Source organism: Phyllopteryx taeniolatus, chromosome 10 (genome assembly GCF_024500385.1).
Source record: "Phyllopteryx taeniolatus isolate TA_2022b chromosome 10, UOR_Ptae_1.2, whole genome shotgun sequence".
Taxonomy (NCBI): Eukaryota; Metazoa; Chordata; class Actinopteri; order Syngnathiformes; family Syngnathidae; genus Phyllopteryx; species Phyllopteryx taeniolatus.
The window spans coordinates 28,881,210-28,900,813 of NC_084511.1; the positions used below are offsets into that span (position 1 = coordinate 28,881,210).

The 19,604-nt window shown below is 42.3% G+C and overlaps 1 protein-coding gene across 5 annotated transcripts in view; it reads right to left on the reverse strand.

Moving 5' to 3' along the window:
* ocrl (OCRL inositol polyphosphate-5-phosphatase) overlaps positions 1–19,591 on the reverse strand; it is a 20,452-nt gene extending 861 nt beyond the window's left edge. The window contains exons 1-24 of one of the 5 annotated variants that reach the window (XM_061786583.1): positions 18,165–19,591; positions 17,886–18,067; positions 11,511–11,602; positions 11,251–11,289; positions 10,789–10,902; positions 9,596–9,793; positions 9,281–9,518; positions 9,031–9,204; positions 8,021–8,122; positions 7,813–7,927; positions 7,624–7,740; positions 7,367–7,548; positions 7,053–7,164; positions 6,859–6,968; positions 6,526–6,661; positions 5,350–5,460; positions 4,281–4,446; positions 3,776–4,011; positions 3,208–3,231; positions 2,851–2,970; positions 2,609–2,693; positions 1,895–2,022; positions 1,681–1,792; positions 1–776 (exon numbers count right to left, since the gene is read on the reverse strand). The exon at positions 1–776 is cut by the window's left edge and continues 861 nt beyond it. In XM_061786583.1, coding sequence (XP_061642567.1) covers positions 652–776; positions 1,681–1,792; positions 1,895–2,022; positions 2,609–2,693; positions 2,851–2,970; positions 3,208–3,231; positions 3,776–4,011; positions 4,281–4,446; positions 5,350–5,460; positions 6,526–6,661; positions 6,859–6,968; positions 7,053–7,164; positions 7,367–7,548; positions 7,624–7,740; positions 7,813–7,927; positions 8,021–8,122; positions 9,031–9,204; positions 9,281–9,518; positions 9,596–9,793; positions 10,789–10,902; positions 11,251–11,289; positions 11,511–11,602; positions 17,886–18,058 — 3,009 coding nt within the window. In that variant the 5' untranslated portion in view covers positions 18,059–18,067; positions 18,165–19,591 and the 3' untranslated portion in view covers positions 1–651. Of the gene's footprint in view, positions 777–1,680; positions 1,793–1,894; positions 2,023–2,608; positions 2,694–2,850; positions 2,971–3,207; positions 3,232–3,775; positions 4,012–4,280; positions 4,447–5,349; positions 5,461–6,525; positions 6,662–6,858; positions 6,969–7,052; positions 7,165–7,366; positions 7,549–7,623; positions 7,741–7,812; positions 7,928–8,020; positions 8,123–9,030; positions 9,205–9,280; positions 9,519–9,595; positions 9,794–10,788; positions 10,903–11,250; positions 11,290–11,510; positions 11,603–16,580; positions 16,660–17,836 lie in introns of all 5 variants that reach the window. The other 4 variants (XM_061786586.1, XM_061786584.1, XM_061786588.1 and 1 more) reach the window with 4 other exon arrangements.
* Between the last annotated feature and the right edge of the window lie 13 nt (positions 19,592–19,604).

A 19,604-nucleotide genomic window follows, 5' to 3' on the forward strand; every position in this document is an offset into this window, starting at 1 on the left:
GAAATGTTGTCATATGATGATGGACATTTCTATTTAAAACTTCAATCCACTTTGTGGAAATGCAAACATCTAAACATCAGCTACAACATAACAGACAGTTGTAGCAGGTATCAGAAGATGGACCCCTTCAACCTAAACAGTTGTAAAATGGATGATTTCGAAAGAAAGGTGGTCACAATATGTGGTATGCGCAAAAGTTGGCAAGATTGAGCTTTTGGGTGAAATTTCAGGATGAACCTAAAATAAACGCTAACATCTACAGGTGGATTTAATTTGCAACTTCTATGAGAGCTATGCTAGCATAGCAATGAAGCATAGTGTTTTAACATGTGCACCACTCTCTTCCTTTTAGGGTGTCCATTTTGAGTCCGTTGAGAACGAGGACGTGTGATCTGAAGGAACAGGTCCTTCAGGTCATCGGAAAGTGCGTAACAACAGGTCACACCTCTCCAAAGTGCTTGTAAATCCAGACAGCGGCCATTGAGAAGGACAACTTGGTAAAACTGCTAAAACGTCTAATGGACTCCCCACAACGAGGCATCTGGGATCTCTCGCATGAGAGTTTGTGGATGCGTTCCACCAGATGAAAGCTGAAGGGTCACTTGTTGCACAACGTTCTTTGGCGCCGATGGAGAGACACCGTTGAATTAGCTACTCTTCATCTCCCGCCATGAGGAAACCCAAGACAAAGCCAATGGCTTTCTGCCGGTCGTGGGACGTCTGTCGGCTCGCAACACGGGGAGGAGGTCTGATGAGGAGGCTGGCAAAGAGGGTGGCTGACAAGGAGAAGAAAAAAAAATTATGAATAGAGTGTGGAAGCATAAAAAGAGACCAAATAAGGCTCGGACGAGCTCTCCAAATCCCCATTTGTTATTTTTATTGACAGTAACGAATGACGAACAAACCAGAAACGAATAGTTCTCCATCCCGAAATAATACTCCAACAAATGAAAAATCCTCTGGCATGCTTTGGCTGCTGCGTTTTAGCTGCGGAAAAGTAGTTTGTTTGTTTGTTTTTAATTTAAAATGGCTTACTTTAACCAGGATCCCTTGTCATCCCTTGGCCAAAGGTAGAAGCCCGTGTCTGTTTTGCCTGTCATCACCGCAAATCTTCGCTGCGTAGTGCATCCACGCCTTGGAAAAAGCTGCCTCCTTTCCATTTAGCCAGTAAGCTGCTTAGCCAGCTCTTGTAATCTTTCATTTTTGCGAGTTTGAGAAATTCAAATGACCTGATTTCAGGGCTCTCGGGAGAAAAATGTCTGGAACTCGGGAATGTGTGGACGATTTTAATTCATATTTCACGTTTACTGAGGCACCATGGAGACAATACATCCCAAATGCTACAAAAAGTTGGTTTGGCAACATATGTCCCCTTTAAAATGATGCTCCCACACTTTCGACATTATTCCAACATTGCGTGCGTCTGCAAGAAGTGTTGGTGTGGAAAACATGGAAACCAAATTTTGTAGTCAGCTAAGCAGAGTTATTAAACTTTTTTCCCCAGCCCTAATAAGGCTCATCGAAAAATTCATGAACACTAATCACAATTTTGGTGAGTTCGAGAAAAGAATAACGAGAATATGGCGGTCGCGGGATCAGGGAAACCCGCAAATAAACTGCATCTTGGGGTGAAAAATGGGGAAAATAGTCGCGGCTCATAGACCAAACTTTTCAGCTTACCGATGAGGCTGGCTGTGAGGTTGTTGTTGTGCGCGTGCTTGAGCAGCTCCTTCAGGAAACCCATCAAGTAGCGAAACGCATTAAGGTGGGCTCGGGGCAGCTGGGCGATCAACTGGCAATCATAAAATAGATCAAATGCTTAGCTGCACAATTGAAAGATGCCCAATAAAAGGCAGGAAGAAGCAACAAAGAAGTCGAGGCTTGACGTGGTCACCTGTTTGCAGAGGCGGCTGTTGTGAGCACAGTCCAGGCACCGTTGGTAGAGCTCGTAGCACACAACTGGCTCGGGCAAGGCCTCTAAGAAGATCAACAGAGCCTCGGCCACAGAGTGGTTGCAACCAGCTTGACGAAAGCGTTAAGCAAGAATAAGGACGTGGACGTTCCAATGTATAATTCCCTTCGCTCTGTTGGCGGGATCCAGATGGAACGGAAACGGTTTACATGAATATTTAATTATGGAGTCTATGCTTTGCGATAACGTTGCCCTGCTAATATCACACGGCCTTGGCATTACTATATTGTTACTCTTCCGCACAAATGATGACCATGGATACCAATTTCCTCAGTTTCTTGAATCACGACTATGAGAGAGGACTGCAAATCATTGTTAAAGGTAGCTAAATAAGTGATATGATTATCTTTGCAAATATTACTGGTAAGGTTTAGGGTAAAAATGTTGTTTTAAGATAAAATATTGCCTTTGACATCAAACAAACTTTTTGGGGGGGGACAGAACTCTCAACCCTATATAGGGCACTTACTGAAATAGCAATTGCACTGGCTCTTCTACTAAAATATGGTTCCTTGACCTATAAAGTATTACAGGCTAATCCACGTGCCTCTATTGTTCGTAAGATTATATTCAGTTCAAACACACGTCACACTTGTTAACAGGCTGTTGGGCACTGCTATGAACGAAGTGGGATACGGACGGCGTCTGGAATGCTGGTGTCCAGACTGTCAATGATGCTCTGTAGCTCCTCCTTTAATCCCGGCGTTTGGAACAGGTCCTCCTGAGGGGCAGACACAACAAACAGAGCAATGACTCAACACTCATTTCCAAATGTGTGCCCAGTCGGTGTTGCAAAATGAGAAGTTCCATAGTCGTATAAAATGGAAACATGCGCTGTACAACTACCTTACTAATTAAGTGATGGCTTCACATCTCACCTGATCACAAGCCTTGGTGAAGAGGTGGTTGACCAGAATCCACATCTCCTTGGGGATCTTTAGAGGTTTGTCTTCTGTGCTTGCGCCATCCACCGACAGGAAGTTCATTCTGGACTTTTCCTGGGGTGGCAAAAACAGTTACACTTAAGCAAGCTAGACCTGTGACTCCCAACCGACTGCGTTGCGGCACAATAACAGTCTGCCAATTGCTGATATATTAAGACTAGTGAGAATTCAGATGATGACAGTCGAGGATGCACTGTCCCATCAATCTCTAATAGTCTTTCTTCTTCCATTTGATTATTTTGTTGATGCAAACAAATTCCCAACAGTTATTTACCCGTAATAATATTTTACCTTCTCGGTGAAGGTGTCCTCTCCCTGCGAAAGAAGTCAGCCCACAGCCAGAGTGCAGAGATGGAAAGGAATGATCAAGGCAAGGAGAGGCGATGAAAAGAAGCAGAAGAAGACGGCACCGAGTATCAGAATCAGGGAAGGAAAACAAATCGATTTGATGGGCAGAATAAATCATCGCATCCACACAAATGAAGGAAAATGGAAACAAGTGGAAACAAAGACGTGATGGCAGCGCTACTTCAGTGCACAGCCAAAATAGCACTGTAGAACTTATCACCTACATGAGTTCTCTCTCACTCTTTTTCCTGTGTCATCGCTACTTCCTTGTTCACTTAAATATACACTGAAGCATTTCATAGTCATTCAAAATAGACTCACTGTGTGACATAGTTTACCCAGAGCGAGTGAACAAGCCCTCACGTGTCGTCTTTCTGCCTTCACGGGCCTCAGTACCGAGACCGGCCATCGGATCTAAACTGGCCATGTTTCACAAACTTTCAGCTAATCTGTGGTAAAAACTCTTGATAGAGTCATACCACATTTCCCCTGCATTTCAAGATCTCCTCACCAAGTCGATGAGTTTGGTGATGGGGATCTCCCGGATGGGCTTCTTCATACGGCACAGGGTGTCCAGCGAGGTGCCGAAGCAGCTGGGCAGGTAATTGCCGGAGATGGTGATGAAGTAGTCCTTGCCTCGGTCCAGGTGGAGCACCAGGATGTCCTCGATGCCGTCCTCGCCTGAGTTGAGCAGCGTGACCGAGTCTTTACTCACGTAAACCTCCAGGTAGATCTCCAGGGTCTCATCTGCTCACATGACAAGACACAGAACGATTATACTCTATTTCGCCTAAATCGGTGGTGTCAGACTTTTTTCCATCGCAGGCCACACACCAAAAAAGATACTAATTTGCTAGCAAGAAGCTGAGCTGCACTCTATTTGTTTACGGTCTTGATGTGTGGCTAGAGTGCCAGGCAGTTACACTTCTTGCCCCTTTCCTACTGTGTTCTGACAGGTAACCCTAGTAAACACCCCCACAAGGAAAGCGTTTTAAAATGGACAACTCAGAAATTACTCGGTTCCAAGAATCCTTCGCTGGGCTCGGCACGCAGCCACGACTTGCAGTACTGCGAGTCATTGAGTTTGGGGATGAAGGCGAAGTGGCAAGGGACCTGCCCGTCGTTCTTGATGAGCAAACGCTCCCTCTCGAGCTGCCGGAACTTCACGTTCTCAAATGCAAACTGTGGGTGAAAGAGGGAAAGAAAACATTAACATTAAGCCATAGCATTAGCTTTGGAAGTGACTAGATCCTGGAAGGAACTGAATGAAACACTAATACTGTGGGATGTCCACCTGCAGGGAAAAGCAACAGGGCTAGGGGCAGCAGTTGATGAAAACCACCGGTAGTTCTAGGGACCTCCAGGTCCAGTGAATGAGGTCCAACTTGATAAAGTTCGGCTCAGCGCCATCCAAACCACCTCATAGGAGCTGCACTCTGTATTTTCAGAAGGTACTTCCCAACCACCCTCAAATTCATAAGCTTTGGGTATTACCTGATGGAATGTACCACCAATGTACTCAAATGGGATTTCTTTAAAGAACAGCCAGCGTTAATCTCAACACATTTGCATCAAGTGGGTTGACGGGGTTCGGGCACGGGAAATCATGGAAGCCAGCGAGTCACCTCCCACTGGAGGTAATCCTGTCATGTTCAACCATTAGGTAATACAGTAATCCCCCCTCCATTGCTGGGGTTATGTTCCAGATCATCGCCGCAATAAGTGAAGTCCGCAATATAGTAATAGCCCATTTAAATACACCCTAGACATGTTTTAATAGCATTTATGGCACTTAAATGTTTTTATATAGTTCTAACACACTTTTAAAACAATACAAACACATTTAAACACATAATATATGAAGAGAAGAGAGCATACAGCGGTACCGCGATATAGTGGAGGATTATTGTACGATGGTAGACCTAGCCTTGGACATGCTGGTGGAAATATAAGGCTCGATTTGGCCTGGGAATGCCTGGAGGCCCGTGAAGAGAAACTGGAGGATGTTCTGAGGAAGAGGACACCCTGCTAAGCTGCTCATAAAAATAGATGGGTGGAGTGATTGACGTTGCAACATTTTCTTACCTCTCTCCGGCTCAGAGACACAGAGGGAAGAAAATCGTTCTCCATTCTGTCCATGTGGCGGACAATCTCCTCAAACACCTTTTTGTGGCGCTGCTCATTGACCACCTTCACCTGTTGCGCAAACACATCAAATCTTACAAAAATTGAAGACAACTCTAAAACGTGCCGGCGTACTCTCTTACTGCGTCAATAGACAGTTTTCCAATAATTACATTGGATTTTTCATTTGTTTAAATGATTTTGAAAAATACTTCTGTGGAAACTACTTTTATACAAAAAACAACATTGGGTAAGATGTTTGTTTTGACTTCTGGTCGTTTTTGTGTTCTTCAGTCGGGGCGCTTACTTGATTGGCTACATTCTGTTGCACGTCACAATTCAGAACTTGGGAGATGTCGTCTTTCCCCACACGCATGAAGACTTTTGGTCGTAAATATTGAACGTCTTCAATATTTAATATTGTCGGCCCTGACCCCTTTCAGACCCTAGAATCTGGGCAAATTCACTCTTAAATCTCAGACCTAAAGAAGTTGATAGGATAATCTTAAAAGACATAAGAAAGTCTGACGTTAGACGTCCTTGCTTGGGAAGGAGTAAAGTCGTGTGTACTGCGCCCGAGTCATTGTTAACTTACTGTCACAATATCGATTAAAAAACACCCCCAAAACTTAGTTTCTTTTCTTTGTGGATTCTCAGTCATGCAGTCATGGTAATCTACCAAGGTAGAATCGAGGAAACTGGAGTCTTGTTTGTTGACTTTATTGTGTTTTTTCTTATTTTCCACAAAGTGTGTTGAATTCGTTGTGTTTTTGGACAAATGCAGAGAAATGGCAAGAACCGAAGCGCATTGCGGAGTGATCACGTCTGCTTCCAATGGAACGTCAGCTGAGAGACTGTTTGCGTGCATCTGCAGGTGCTGCTGTTTTGGTTAGCAATGGAGTTGGACTCAGCAGTTCATTTTAATGTTCGTGTGTGAAAAATACAGATCCACGAACTGAGGTAATTACAGTTACTATTTGAATTTTTTTATTTTGTACCTGAGGAAACGGGAGGTGTCTATTTGAGGGAGCCATTTATTTTTCTCAATTGGATGATGCACCCAGCGACTAATCGGGCCATTATCTTCGGAAGTCCAAAGTGTAATGTGTAAGAGGTCTTGACTGGTCCACTTCTTACCCCGATCTTGAAGATGGAGCTAACCGGTTTGTGGTCGCTTGTTTTCAGCTCCATGTGACTGCGATACTTGAGCTGCTTGACATTGTTGCCCCGCCACAGGATCCTGTCACACCATGCTGGAACGCGGCACTTCCCGCTAACGGAAAAGAGGAAAAGACTTTCAGGGATGGCAGACGCGTACAGACCCGCTGACTCTGTCGCTGTGCACCGATAGCGACGGGAAATGGCGGCTTTGCTGACAAGGTTTAATCATCATCAAAAATGTGTTGGAGCTCTTCCTGCCGTATCCTGGAAAACGTCTGTATACCCGACTTAATGAAAATAGCCTTTTACCTCGAGTCCCATCTGTCTGTTTTGGAATCGTATTTGTAAGTTGGGATGAAGTTGATCTCTCCTTCTATGAAGTCAGTGAAAGCTCGTTTGGTCTGCCGCTGAATGTTTAGCTGTGTACCAAAGAGTTAATTGGAAAAATCATGAATTAAATATTCCTTTTCATAGGTGATATTTAGTCTTGATGGCTCTCTCACCTGATCAAACTCCTGAAGCTTTTTCAGCTCATACTGGGAAATGAGATGCTTGACCTCAGAAGCATCATACATGAAGAGGCGATAGTTTAAATCGCCAAACCAGATTACCACACTACAACACACAAAGACTAAACTATTTGGCAGGTGGAAAAAAAAACAACAACCTCAAATACATGTGGATTATAGCATGCTGTCTGCAAAGCCCACGACTAAATTGTGCTGAGAAAAATATATCTGTAAGAATAACAAAGAAAGCTAATTAGTGTGAAATAAGAGCCACGTGCACTCTGTCTATAAAAGGCTGAGGAACTCACTCGTGCTTGTGGATACTAAGAGGGGGGTGGTCCAGTAGGTGGAAGGTCATGCGGGCGCAAATGTCTTTATAGTCCTGATTGCGCCGCTCAAAGTCCTCCACGTGCGCCGCAAGATGCGAGTTGACGATGCAGAAGCTGGTGTTGTGGAACACAAACCTCACTGCCACGCCTCCTTTGTTCCCCTGCGCAGGGCAAAATGTCTGTTTGAGCTACCCAAGAACAACAATCCCAACATTTCAAAGGTGGTCACTACTAACCATTTTCCCCATGATTCCGGTTCCGACATGTTCTGCAGCCACTTCTTTCATATGTTTCTTGTGTATCTTATTGATGAAGACCACTAGCATCATCCCAACCAGTCTAATTATGCGAACCTGTCGAAAATGTCGACGTTAATACATACTTGACGTACCCAACGGAAATATTAGATCTGCTCCTCCACTCACCCTCTTGTACTGTGCTTTAGGGTGCAGGCCTCTTTCAACTGCCTCCACCCAGAGTTGCTCCTTGGATGAGTCCATGTAGAAGAACGCTTCAGTGCTCAGGTCCAACTCTTGAAAACTAAAACCAAACCATTTTAAGAGAGAACGTGACACGTACTGTATGTACATGTAGCGCGGTTGTGAGAGAGTCTAATTACTAATCATCACTGACCCCACGGCATACATGTCAGGAGGTTCCGCGTCACAAGAGAGCCACGACTCAAGGCTGCTGTCTGGAGACTGCCCGTTCACGTTCCACGTACCACTGAAGAACCTAAAGAGACAATCGAGCATTTATGTGGACTTTAGGGAGAGTGAGAAGAAGTCAAACTCTTTTGTAAAGAAGCAATGCAACGTCATACAGATTTACATGCATTTAAAGACCAAAGTCGACAAAAGTACAATAAAAGTTAGTTGCCGAACCTTTTAACAAGTAATGGAAAGAAATTTGTCAAAATGAAAGATGGAGATGGATTTTGGGCCCAATGTTTAACATCTCAAGTACAGTTACAAACAAACAAAATGTGGGCCCGTTCCAAATGAAACCGGGACCCCGTGTTCTGAACACACAAAATCTCGTGGATGCGACTACATAGCCGAAGCAAAGAAGGACGTTTAAGTCAAATGTTCCTTAAGCAACACAATTCAAAATTTAACCAGAATTTTCTCAAAATAAATAAATCTCCAAAACCACACAGAAACCCACTTGAGAAATCCCCTCTCCCCACTTCCATTTGATATTTATATTACCTTTTTTACATTGTATGACAGTTAAGAATGGTTTCAGCGTTATCTTTCGTAACCCCCTGACATCTGGATTTTGGCCTGTTTTACTGCCACTTCTCCTCTCTTTATTTCCCTTAAATGGGTTTACTCTGAGTTTCTCCTTGCCCGAATGGGCGGTGTAGAACAGGGGATGTCATGGATTTTTGTCAACTGTGGGCCTGTGAAGCCCTTTGAGACTCTCTTGCAGGCTATATAAATAAACTTGATTTGACTTGTCATAAAATGCCTGCAACATTTTATTATGACCACAGTTTGACACTGAAATGAATGAATGAAAGTTCCATCATTTCCTTTGGGAAAACTCACTCAGCGTCCCAGAATAAATTGTATTTGACCTTAGACGTTCCTCTGTATCCTAGCAGGAACTGAAGGATGAAAGAAAGGAAACGCTTCTACCTAAAGTTCTGGATGTCCACATATTCGTTTTCTTTCTTTCCCAGGCGGTGTTTGATGAGGTATTCTCTCTGTCCCGCCTGGGTGGAGAACATGGCCTGTCTCATGGTGTTTGTGGTGGGACTCTCGCACCAGGACGGAGACCTGTCCGCCCGATCGAAGCTCGACCTAAAACCACTATAGTATTAAATTTAAAAGAAAATACAAAATGAGTAAACATTTTTTAATCTTTCATATTCTACAAGTGACTCACTCTGGTCTGGTGATACCCGTGGAGTTGTCTTTGGCCTGAAAGGAGGCTCTCTCTTTCGGGAGGGGAGCAGGAGGCAGCTGATAAGATGGAGTGAAGGACGCTTTGCGGGGAGGAAGAGGAGGAACAGGGGGAGGATCCCGAGAAGCAACTATCTTGTTCTGGTGGTTCTTCTTTTCCTCCACTTTCAAAGTGTGATTGAAGTTCTCCTCAAAGCTGAAGTCTGAGGCCAGAGACTGGGCTGAATAATCGGATAAATATGGAGAAAGTGTTATTGAATGATTGTAACAAAGAGCTGTTGGACGTTGTTAAGCATACTTGCGTTACCCTGATGTGTGGTTATGCTGCTGTCGAGGGCGGAGGGCAGTGTGCCAGTCACAGTGGGTGTGTTGACTTCAGAGTCCACACAATTGGCAGTCTTGTGTCCTCTCTGAGGTGGGATGGGGACTCGATCTCCCCCTGGAGGTATTTGTGCAAAGGGATCCATTACGCTGGGCTTGGTGGAATTCAACTGAGCTGGGGAAGAGAAAACATAATGCAAAGAATTCAGCCTGATGTGATGACTCGCACTCGTATTTACATATCCCGGAGGAACATCTTTCCAGGATTTGTCTTCAGCAACTACAAAATTCAATATGCGACATCTCGTTTCACTACTGCACTACTCGTGTTTGAATGAGAGCTAAGAGTGGAAAAGAGAACCAGTGTGAGGCGGTTGAACTGTAAATCTTAAAATCCCTCAGAAAGCTCAAGTTTGCTTTTCATGTTCAGTTTTTGATACAATCACAGTGAGCTATCAAATTGGTGTTTTATTCTTGTTGTAGTACATTGCATCATGCTGACATATTTCTGAGATTCCATATGCAGCTTCATCGGGTGAGTCAAAGACATTTTCATTACGATCACGCAGTGCAGTTGCGCAACAGCGCAAAGACAACTGACCCTGTGTGAGTATCCGAGGCCATAAAACAAACCGAAAAGAAGGACGTCACTCCGCCCATCCAGGGCGATTCATGCATATGAGGAAATAGAGAAGCGTCATAATCTGAAATGAGCGTGAGTCATCACATCTTCCTGCCTGCTTATACAACACATTTTCCTCCTGCTCAGAAAGTTATTATCCTGAACACATTATATTTATTTCACCTCAGCCGAGTCAAACTCACTGGCAAATTCAAATAGTACTATCACAAAATCTCAAGTTAATAATGTAAAGTATTAACAATAAACATCCATCTAAACAAATGTTTATCATTATATATTATGAGCGGTCGTGGGTATAATGTTGTTGTTTTTTTCCTCTGATGGTTTTCTCTTCCAACTGAATGTTGTGCCGGATTAAAATGCTCTTCGGAAATGGCCCACGACCTGTAGGTTTAAATAGGTCAATCGCGGTTTCCACACAAGCGGGTGCACCTGCACAATGGAACTCATAAATCCACTGTAAGTCAATGAATGTTACTTAAGTAAATCATTTGTGAAAGTATATATCATCCAACTGCTATACACACCTTGTTGTTGAGCGCTTATCACCTGGGTGAGGAAAGTCTGCGTGCGTTCGTCATCCTGCAGTTCTAACAAGAGTTCTGGGGCTTTTTCTCCTTTTATCCGTATCTTGAGTCCAGCTAGAGGCGGTAAGACAACACAAACCGACGCGTGCGTGCACACACACACACACACACACACGGAACACCTTTAGAATTGCCACAAGAAATGCATACTGTCTAGAAAACAAAGCATGCTGACGCCACAGTCAGCACATTTAAAATTCTTTCAGAGAGCCAGGGAAACTCAAGACCTGTGACCGCTACTAAACAAAGATGCAAACACTACCGAAATAAATGCAGTTTGGTTGAGCTACAATAAATTCCAGGCAGCTAGCTTACATTCCCACAGTTTGGCACTGGCAGCCTTGCAATAATAAATGATATGTTTGCGGTTTTACGAGCCGAAAAGAGTTCAAAAGTACTCACAAACTAGGGAGAAGTCAATAAGAAGCGCCTCCTCACCCTCTGAAGGGACAGAAAAAGTGTTAACATGCAGGTCAAAGGTCATTTGTGGGTGTATCCAGTCTAAGAGGAGTTTTTTTTATATTGAGTTTGTTATTGATTTTCAAATTTGGTCTTCAACACTTAAGATACAGACGTCAAAAAAACAGATCCGGCCGACGACTAACTTCAGCCCATTCGTCAACCATTTAGTTGTGTATATGTGGAAGAATAAAACCACGTACCTTTTACAATTTCAAATTTTCCATTAATGGGTATGGACAGCTGAGCCACCGGACGGGCCACGACAGCGTCGGGGGTTGCCAGCACACCGAGTCTGCGTGGTAACAGCACAGCCTCAAGATTAATTGTAGCTTCCTTATTTGTTTGCATGAGGTTTAGACATTCAAACAGTTGTATATCATTGATATAAAGAAGTGAGGTCGCATTCTCTCTCAATGACGAGTCAGCTTCATGCACAGCACTCGGGGGACATTAGAAGTGATGCAGAGTAGGTGAATGTTTATGTTTGGTTAAACCCTTTAAAAATGTCAAATTAAACAATCATGCAGACATGCAAGGATGTCTTATGTTGTAATGGATGGTCCAGCTTTACTTATCAAATACCAAATATAATACAGAAAGTAGATGGGGTCTTAGTTAGCCACTCAAAAGCCTGTAAAGTTTGTCCGTCTCAATAGGACAACACTGTTAATGCTCGTTGTTACTTTAGTTCAGTTTATTTTTGTAGCAGTACTTCCTAGTTCTATTATCTCATTTTTTTTTTTTTTTATTTTTTTTTTTAGCTCCACAGCAATATGCCTCGTCTTAGAAAAGAAAAATAACACGCTATTATATTACTCCCCACGTTACGGTCGTTTATCATTGTGACATTGTGAGAAGATTCTAACACAAAACTCAGAACTCTGAGGCACACGTGCTGACCACTAGGCTGCCGTCCTGTCCTGTGGGGAAATACGCTAACTGCGAATTTGGGTGGAAATGTAGGATAACAAAGGGAAATCGTGTTCAGTGTGTCTCAAAAAACAAACATCAACAAACAAGAGAGGCATTCGAGTCTTGTGCCGACATTCTTGTGCGTTATTAGCACGCCTTATACAATTGCAGGGCCCATTCTCCCTGATTCTCCATTCTCGCCTTCTAACCGTTAGCTGAGCACAGAGCTTGTGTTCCCACGTGAGTTTGATTATTGCCTGGAGTGTAGGAATTCTGGATAATGAGTGGCCGTAGCTGGAGGGGACTAATTGCTTTGTGCCTCACGCTGCAACGCAACACAACCTGCTACCTTCTACACACACACACACACACACATAATGTCTGTGGTGCGAACACAACTCACCCGAAAATCTCAACACTGCAGGTTGCCATGATGAAAGTTAAACCCAACTATCCCAAGTTACTCCCAAGTAAGTGGACATATAGTGAAAAGAGAAAGACAACAGTGGTGTCCAAGTACTTTTCCCCAGCGAGTGTTTCATTGTTATGATACTTGGAGACGATCACCAGTTGTCATGTGGATAATAAGTGCGCATTAGTTTTGGTTCCGTGAAACCATGTTTAGCGCTGTTACTGCTTTTATATACTAGAAGGGTTTTACGTCCTGTTTTGTTTCCATTCCCATTGACCTGAACTCTTACGCTAGAGCTTGTATTGACCTGATTATGATAACTGAAGTACTTTGATCTGGATACTTTGTGTCTGGTGGTGTCATGCTGCTTGATAAGGAGGAGTATTAGTATAGACTGCTAGGTTAGCTTTTCGGGCTAGCCGCAATATATTTGCCACGACTGATCTACAACCCCAATTCCAATGAAGTTGGGATGTGGTGTTAAACAAATAAAAACAGAATACAATGATTTGCAAATCATGTTCAACCTATATTTGATTGAAGACACTACAAAGACAAGATATTTAATGTTCAAACTGATAAACTTTATTGTTTTTAGCAAATAATCATGAACTTGGAATTTTATGGCTGCAACACGTTCCAAAAAAGCTGCATCAGGTGGTAAAAAAGACTGAGAAAGTTGAGGAATGCTCATCAAACACCTGTTTGGAACATCCCACAGGTGAACAGGCTAATTGGGAACAGGTGGGTGCCATGATTGGGTAGAAAAGGAGCTTCCCTGAATTGCTTAGTCATTCATAAGCAAAGATGGGGCGAGGTTCACCTCTTTGTGAACACGTGCGTGAGAAAATAGTCCAACAGTTTAAGGACAATGTTCCTCAACGTACAATTGCAAGGAATTTAGGGATTTCATCATCTGTGGTCCATAATATCATCAATAGGTTCAGAGAATCTGGAGAAATCACCGCATGTAAGCGGCAAGGCCGAAAACAAACATTGAATGCTCGTGACCTTCGATACCTCAGGCGGCACTGCATCAAAAACCGACATCAATGTGTAAAGGATATCACCGCATGGGCTCAGGAACACTTCAGAAAACCAATGCCAGTAAATACGGTTCGGCGCTAGATCCGTAAGTACAACTTGAAACTCCACTATGCAAAGCAAAAGCCATTTATCAACAACACCCAGTAACGCCGCCGGCTTCTCTGGACCCGAGCTCATCTAAGATGGACTGATGCAAAATGGAAAAGTGTTCTGTGGTCCGACGAGTCCGCAATTCAAATCCTTTTTGGAAATTGTGGACGTCGTGTCCTCCGGGCCAAAGCGGAAAAGAACCATCCTGACTGTTATGGACGCAAAGTTCAAAAGCCAGCATCTGTGATGGTATGGGGCTGTGTTAGTGCCAATGGCATGGGTAACTTACACATCTGTGAAGGCACCATTAATGCTGAAAGGTACATATAGCTCTTGGAGAAACATACGCTGCCATCCAAGCAACGGCTTTTTCACGGACGCCCCTGCTTATTTCAGCAAGACAATGCCAAACCACATTCTGCACGTGTTACAACAGCGTGGCTTCGTAGTAAAAGAGCGCGGGTACTAGACTGGCCTGCCTGCAGTCCAGACCTGTCTCCCATTGAAAATGTGTGGCGCATTTTGAAGTGTAAAATACGACAACGGAGACCCCGGACTGTTGAACAGCTGAAGCTGTACATCAAGCAAGAATGGGAAAGAATTCCACCTACAAAGTTTCAACAATCTCCTCAGTTCCCAAAACCTTTAGTGAATGTTGTTAAAAGAAAAAGGTGATTTATGTAACACAGTGGTAAACATGACCCTGTCCCAGCTTTTTTGGAACGTGTTGCAGCCATAAAACTCTAAGTTAATGATTATTTGCTAAAACCAATAAAGTTTATCAGTTTGAACATTAAATATCCTGTCTTTGTAGTGTATTCAATGAAATATAGGTCGAAGATGATTTGCAAATCATTGTATTCCGTTTTTATTTATGTTTAACACAACGTCCCAACTTCATTGGAATTGGGGTTATAAAAAGGAAGTGTTTTTATCTTATATATATCTTAACATTTTACATTAGTGGTTGATTTTATTGTACACCTGTGTGAGAGTTGGGGCTGTAGCTATCATATATTTTTCAAATTGCGCATTCTCCTGATTATTCCATTGATTCATCGAGTAACTGGGTTCAAACTGATTTTGCACTATCACGGCTGTGGGGGGGAAGAATTATAAAATCGTCTAACTCGACTAAGTCGACTACCAAAATTGGTTGATCCAAAGGTTTCTGCCTTGAGGCAATAAAATGTATTAATAAAAGCACATTTGCACCGCCCGGAACCAATTTGCGCCACCCAGAACCATTTGGCCACTGTCCATGTTTACCATACGGACATTATTTGCAGACGGACGCACTGTTGAGCCAGTGGAAAAACATTGCCACAAACGACAGAGGAGGGTCTGTCTGTGGTTTTTAAGACACTATTAGATGTGTAATGTACATATAACATGATGTATGAGTGAGCTGAATGGCAGTTGGGGGGGATGGTAATTGTTAGCACAGTAATGCTAATCGCAAATGCTAACCGTTTGGCAAAGGTTGATTTTGTTGTCTCAAATTCTGTACAGAGTTTATACCGTACACTCAGTACCAACATGTGCAGTTTAAGGGTAGAAGTCAAGCCCTCATAGATGAGAATAAAATGCATCTTAGTTCTGAAAAAAAAATTGAATAAAAAAAAATAACATTTGGGCGGGGTACCGATTTCTTGGCGAAATATCTATAAGATAATCTAAAAAGATTCGATAATGAAAGCTCTGTGCATTATTAAACAATAACGTGAATGTGAGGTGCAGATATTATTTTTGTCCACTTAGAGTCGCCTTCCTCACGTTCAACTGTCATATCTGTGACTTTGAGTGTGTATGGCTTTAAACATGTTTTTTTCATTTATTTATTTAGTTTGATTGTAAGTACTAGGGCTGCAGCTACCGAATATTTTTAGAATTGATTATTCTATCAGTTATTACATCAATTTTTCAAATAATCAGATACAAATTTGGCATTAAGATTTACTGCGAAATCATTGTTTTCTCGATGACTGTTTATTAACTGATCGCTGTTGTTTATTTCGTATTGTGTAGTGATTAAACAAAACCAAATAAACAACAATTAAGCAATATTACAGATGATAGAGTGATTCTGTACTCACCCGCCATTTTGAAACTGATGGCTGCAAATAATCATTATTTCTGTAATGAATTAAATTCACCATTATTTTTCTTAGAAATTAGGATTCAGTTATTGGTGCGGTCTGTATTGTCAAAAAATGTTGATTATTGTTTTCCAAAGTTAAGTCTGATGTTTGAGGTTTGCAAAATGTCCTATTTCGATGAAAAACAAAGATAATCAGTCTGCTTTCATGAAGGACTACAGAAACCAGAGAATATTTACTGTTAAGGGGCTGAAATCCAAGGAGTTGGATATTTTTGAGTTAAACAACGGCTGCAAACGATGAATAACTGACCAAAATGTTTGTCGATTCATTTGATAATCCATTGGTTGTTGATTAAACGATTCATTGTTGAACTTTTGGTTGTTGAGTAAACGATTCATTGCTGCACCTCTAGAAAGTGCACCAGTGGCTGTGTCTACCCTTGACCACTTCCTAGGGGGCATTACAATACATTCTAACTATCTTAAATGATGTAAACACAATATGTTACCTTGTTTTGCTTGGACCTTTTTTATAACAGATTTTTTTTTTAGTTACTCGATTAATCGTTGCAGCCCTTAGTCCAAGACACCCTAATGAGGACAAGCGCTATAGAAAAATGGATTGATTGGGAAAAAGATGTAATTGAAAAGTCAACGCGTTAACTTGGAACAGATTTATCACTATGTTCTAATCAATAAGGTACTTACATAAACTGTCCACCACGTTCGATTAGTGACAGCAGCCTGGGCTCCTTCTGGCCAGCCCTCAGCTCCAGACCTCTTACAGTGTGAGCAGCACAATCAAGGAATTATTGTGTCGCAACATGAAAATTAACTATATCTAAACTGTGTGGTGTACTTTTCTTCTTGTGTATTTTAAAAAGGCACCATGTCTTTGACGTTGGGATTGCAGTGTCACTGTCAGATGAAGCCATGCTTTTGAAAAATGAAAATGGAATGTAGATACTGGAATGGTGATACTCGTTAAAAAAAAAAAAAATCACTAAATAAATTGGTTAGTGAACGTTAATGTGAAAAATTAAAGCATGGCTGTTATTATTCAAAACAATTTATTTTCCTCCCGGGGCTCTCATTCAAAACAATGTCAAAAGACTACAAACACTAGACTACAAATTTTTCAGACAAATATTTTTTGGCTTCAACACTTTACTTAATGACATCCACGCGGAACACTCTCTTGAGCTTTTCTCACACAGTGTAAACATCATTCGCTCAGGACGTCACGTACAGTATTTAAGATACCGGCGAAGTAAATTGGAAATTGGAAGGTAAATTGCGCTATTAAGAATTGCGATTGTGCTATTAAGAAACCCTCGAAGGTGTGCAGTGTCCGCTGAGCTCTCGCTGGTTCGGTAAGCCATCCGGTACCAACAGCCGAAGCTGTCGTGCGTGAGAGTGAGAGGAGAGCGACAAGGCACACACTAGGCCACGCCATTTTAAGGCGCAGAACACAAATGTAACACAGTGTGTGTAGGTTTCACTTTTGGCTCAATTGCAATTCATTGCATTCATTACAGTGAATGTATTTATGGAAAAAAAAAATTACTTCTCGCTGACAAATAGGAAACGTCGTATGTTAGCTGTATCCAAAATGAAACAACAACAACACATCTTGGGCGCACAGCGGACACATTTCTGTTACATCCCAGTTTACTATTGAGGCTGGGGATTAAAATGAGTTCATGAATGAACAATGAGGCCGGGCATCACATCGCCTGATTGTATTTGAATCATTGTTTTGGTTGACAGCCCCCTAGTGGAAAAAATGACTTCATCAAGCGACATGCGAATGAGGATCGTTATTTCACAGCATGTCAATAGCCACTCTCATATAGTTCAAGCATCATAATGATAACTTTACATGGCCAGAAAAATCACTCTAGTACACGTTAGCCTATTAAACAATGCTGCTTTATTTGATTTGATTTCCCCTCAAAAGGATATCGCCAAGCACTCCTCGCTGCCAATGCCCGAGAAGGAATCCATTCTTACCCAACAGAGACGAGTTTACCCCGGGCTGCTAGGCGGCTACGCGTTGGCTCCGTCCATACATCCGGAATGGGAGAAAGTGAAATCCCCGCCCGGTGCGTCGGCGGCCTTGCGGGTGACAGCAGCTCGAGCTCGGTGGTTGGTCGCCAATGTATCCGGGGAACGGCTTCGGACATTCAACACAGCTTGGAATTCAAAGTGTGGACCTTATTTGTCGCCGTTCTTTCCATAAAGTGGGAACTCCCGGCTCGCGTTCACTTGTTCGAGGTGGCTAATACGCACCGTGGCTCGTACGTGACGCCAGATGCTGAAGCTAGTCCGACTTCAGGAGAGAGTTAAGCGAGGAATGGAGTATGGACTCTGCCTGGCGATGATGATTCTTCCTCCCTCCCTCTTTCCCTCCCTCGCCTCTCCCGGCTTCATTTTGCACTCAAACCGCAGGTAGCGCCTTCTGTGTCCAGGAGGGTGTATTACAACCTGTAGACCTTGTTTACAAAATTCCAGAGGCCAGTACAGCAGTATTTCAAACCAGGGGTACGCGAGCACATTGCACGGAGTACATAGAAACAGGCTTGGACAGGTGTCACGGAATACATGTACCGGCATTATGTATTCAGGATTTTTTTTTTAAATGTAACTAATCCAGTACTGTTACTGAAAAAAGATGTAATAAGAATACTGGTGCATTTATTAAAATTTGGGATTATTTCGTAGGATTAAATTTTTTAATGCGAGGAGAGAGATGCTGGTTGTTGATTTGAGCACTTGCTCGCTTTCCCACTCGCGGGCCGAGCAACCTTATCAGGAGTTTAGCGGCGCAACTTGGAACATGGCTATTTGACTTCAAAAGCCGTCAATGGCAGTGAATGAGTTTCATCTGTCCTCTTTTCCCCCCCCATTTCACTCATTATAGCAGACACCGAGTATTTGGCTCATGTGGAAAGGTTTTAAACACTTTGTTATACCTAGTAAATATAATTTCCCCCACAGGATGCAGTATCTCTATCTATCTATCTATCTACCTATCTATCTCAGTCAGGTGTTTCCTTCTGGAACAGTTTGAAAACAGCCTTCCTTATGCAACTAAGCAATTATTTCAAGCTTCCTTAAATCCATCCAGTTGCTCAGGATTCAGGAGGGCGTTCATATAACACTCAGTAAATGTTATGAGTTATACATAACAGAGGCATTTCATATTTGTTTTATTTACATGACTTATATTCAAGGCTATATATGTATATAATTATGTTTCATTTGAGACAATGCCTGAGGTTCACGTTCAAGTGATTATAAAAAATAAAATGATTTTTCATTCAATGATAAATTGCATTGAGTTCTACTTTTGGAGAATCATCAACAAGTATGAGTGATGGGTACTCATGTTATGACAAAATTGTTCAGGGGATACTCAAGACAATAAAAGGTTGGGAACCACTGCAGTACAGTACTGTACTGTACTATGGTCAGTGTTGGGGAGTAACTAATTACATGAAACTACATTACGTAATTTAATGACAAAATATATCAAATGATGAACTAAAGCTCTTTTTAAAATGTATGAATAGCCTGTCTGGTATTAAAAAATAATTGATTACTCCCTAAACAATGTTTCAGAGGAAAGGGAAAGTGGATTTGATTTTTTCGGGTTCAGTTCTCATGGCCGGTGTCAAGGCACCCTCTGACCTCTGTGTGATGTGTAGTATGTATGATCATCCTTGTGCT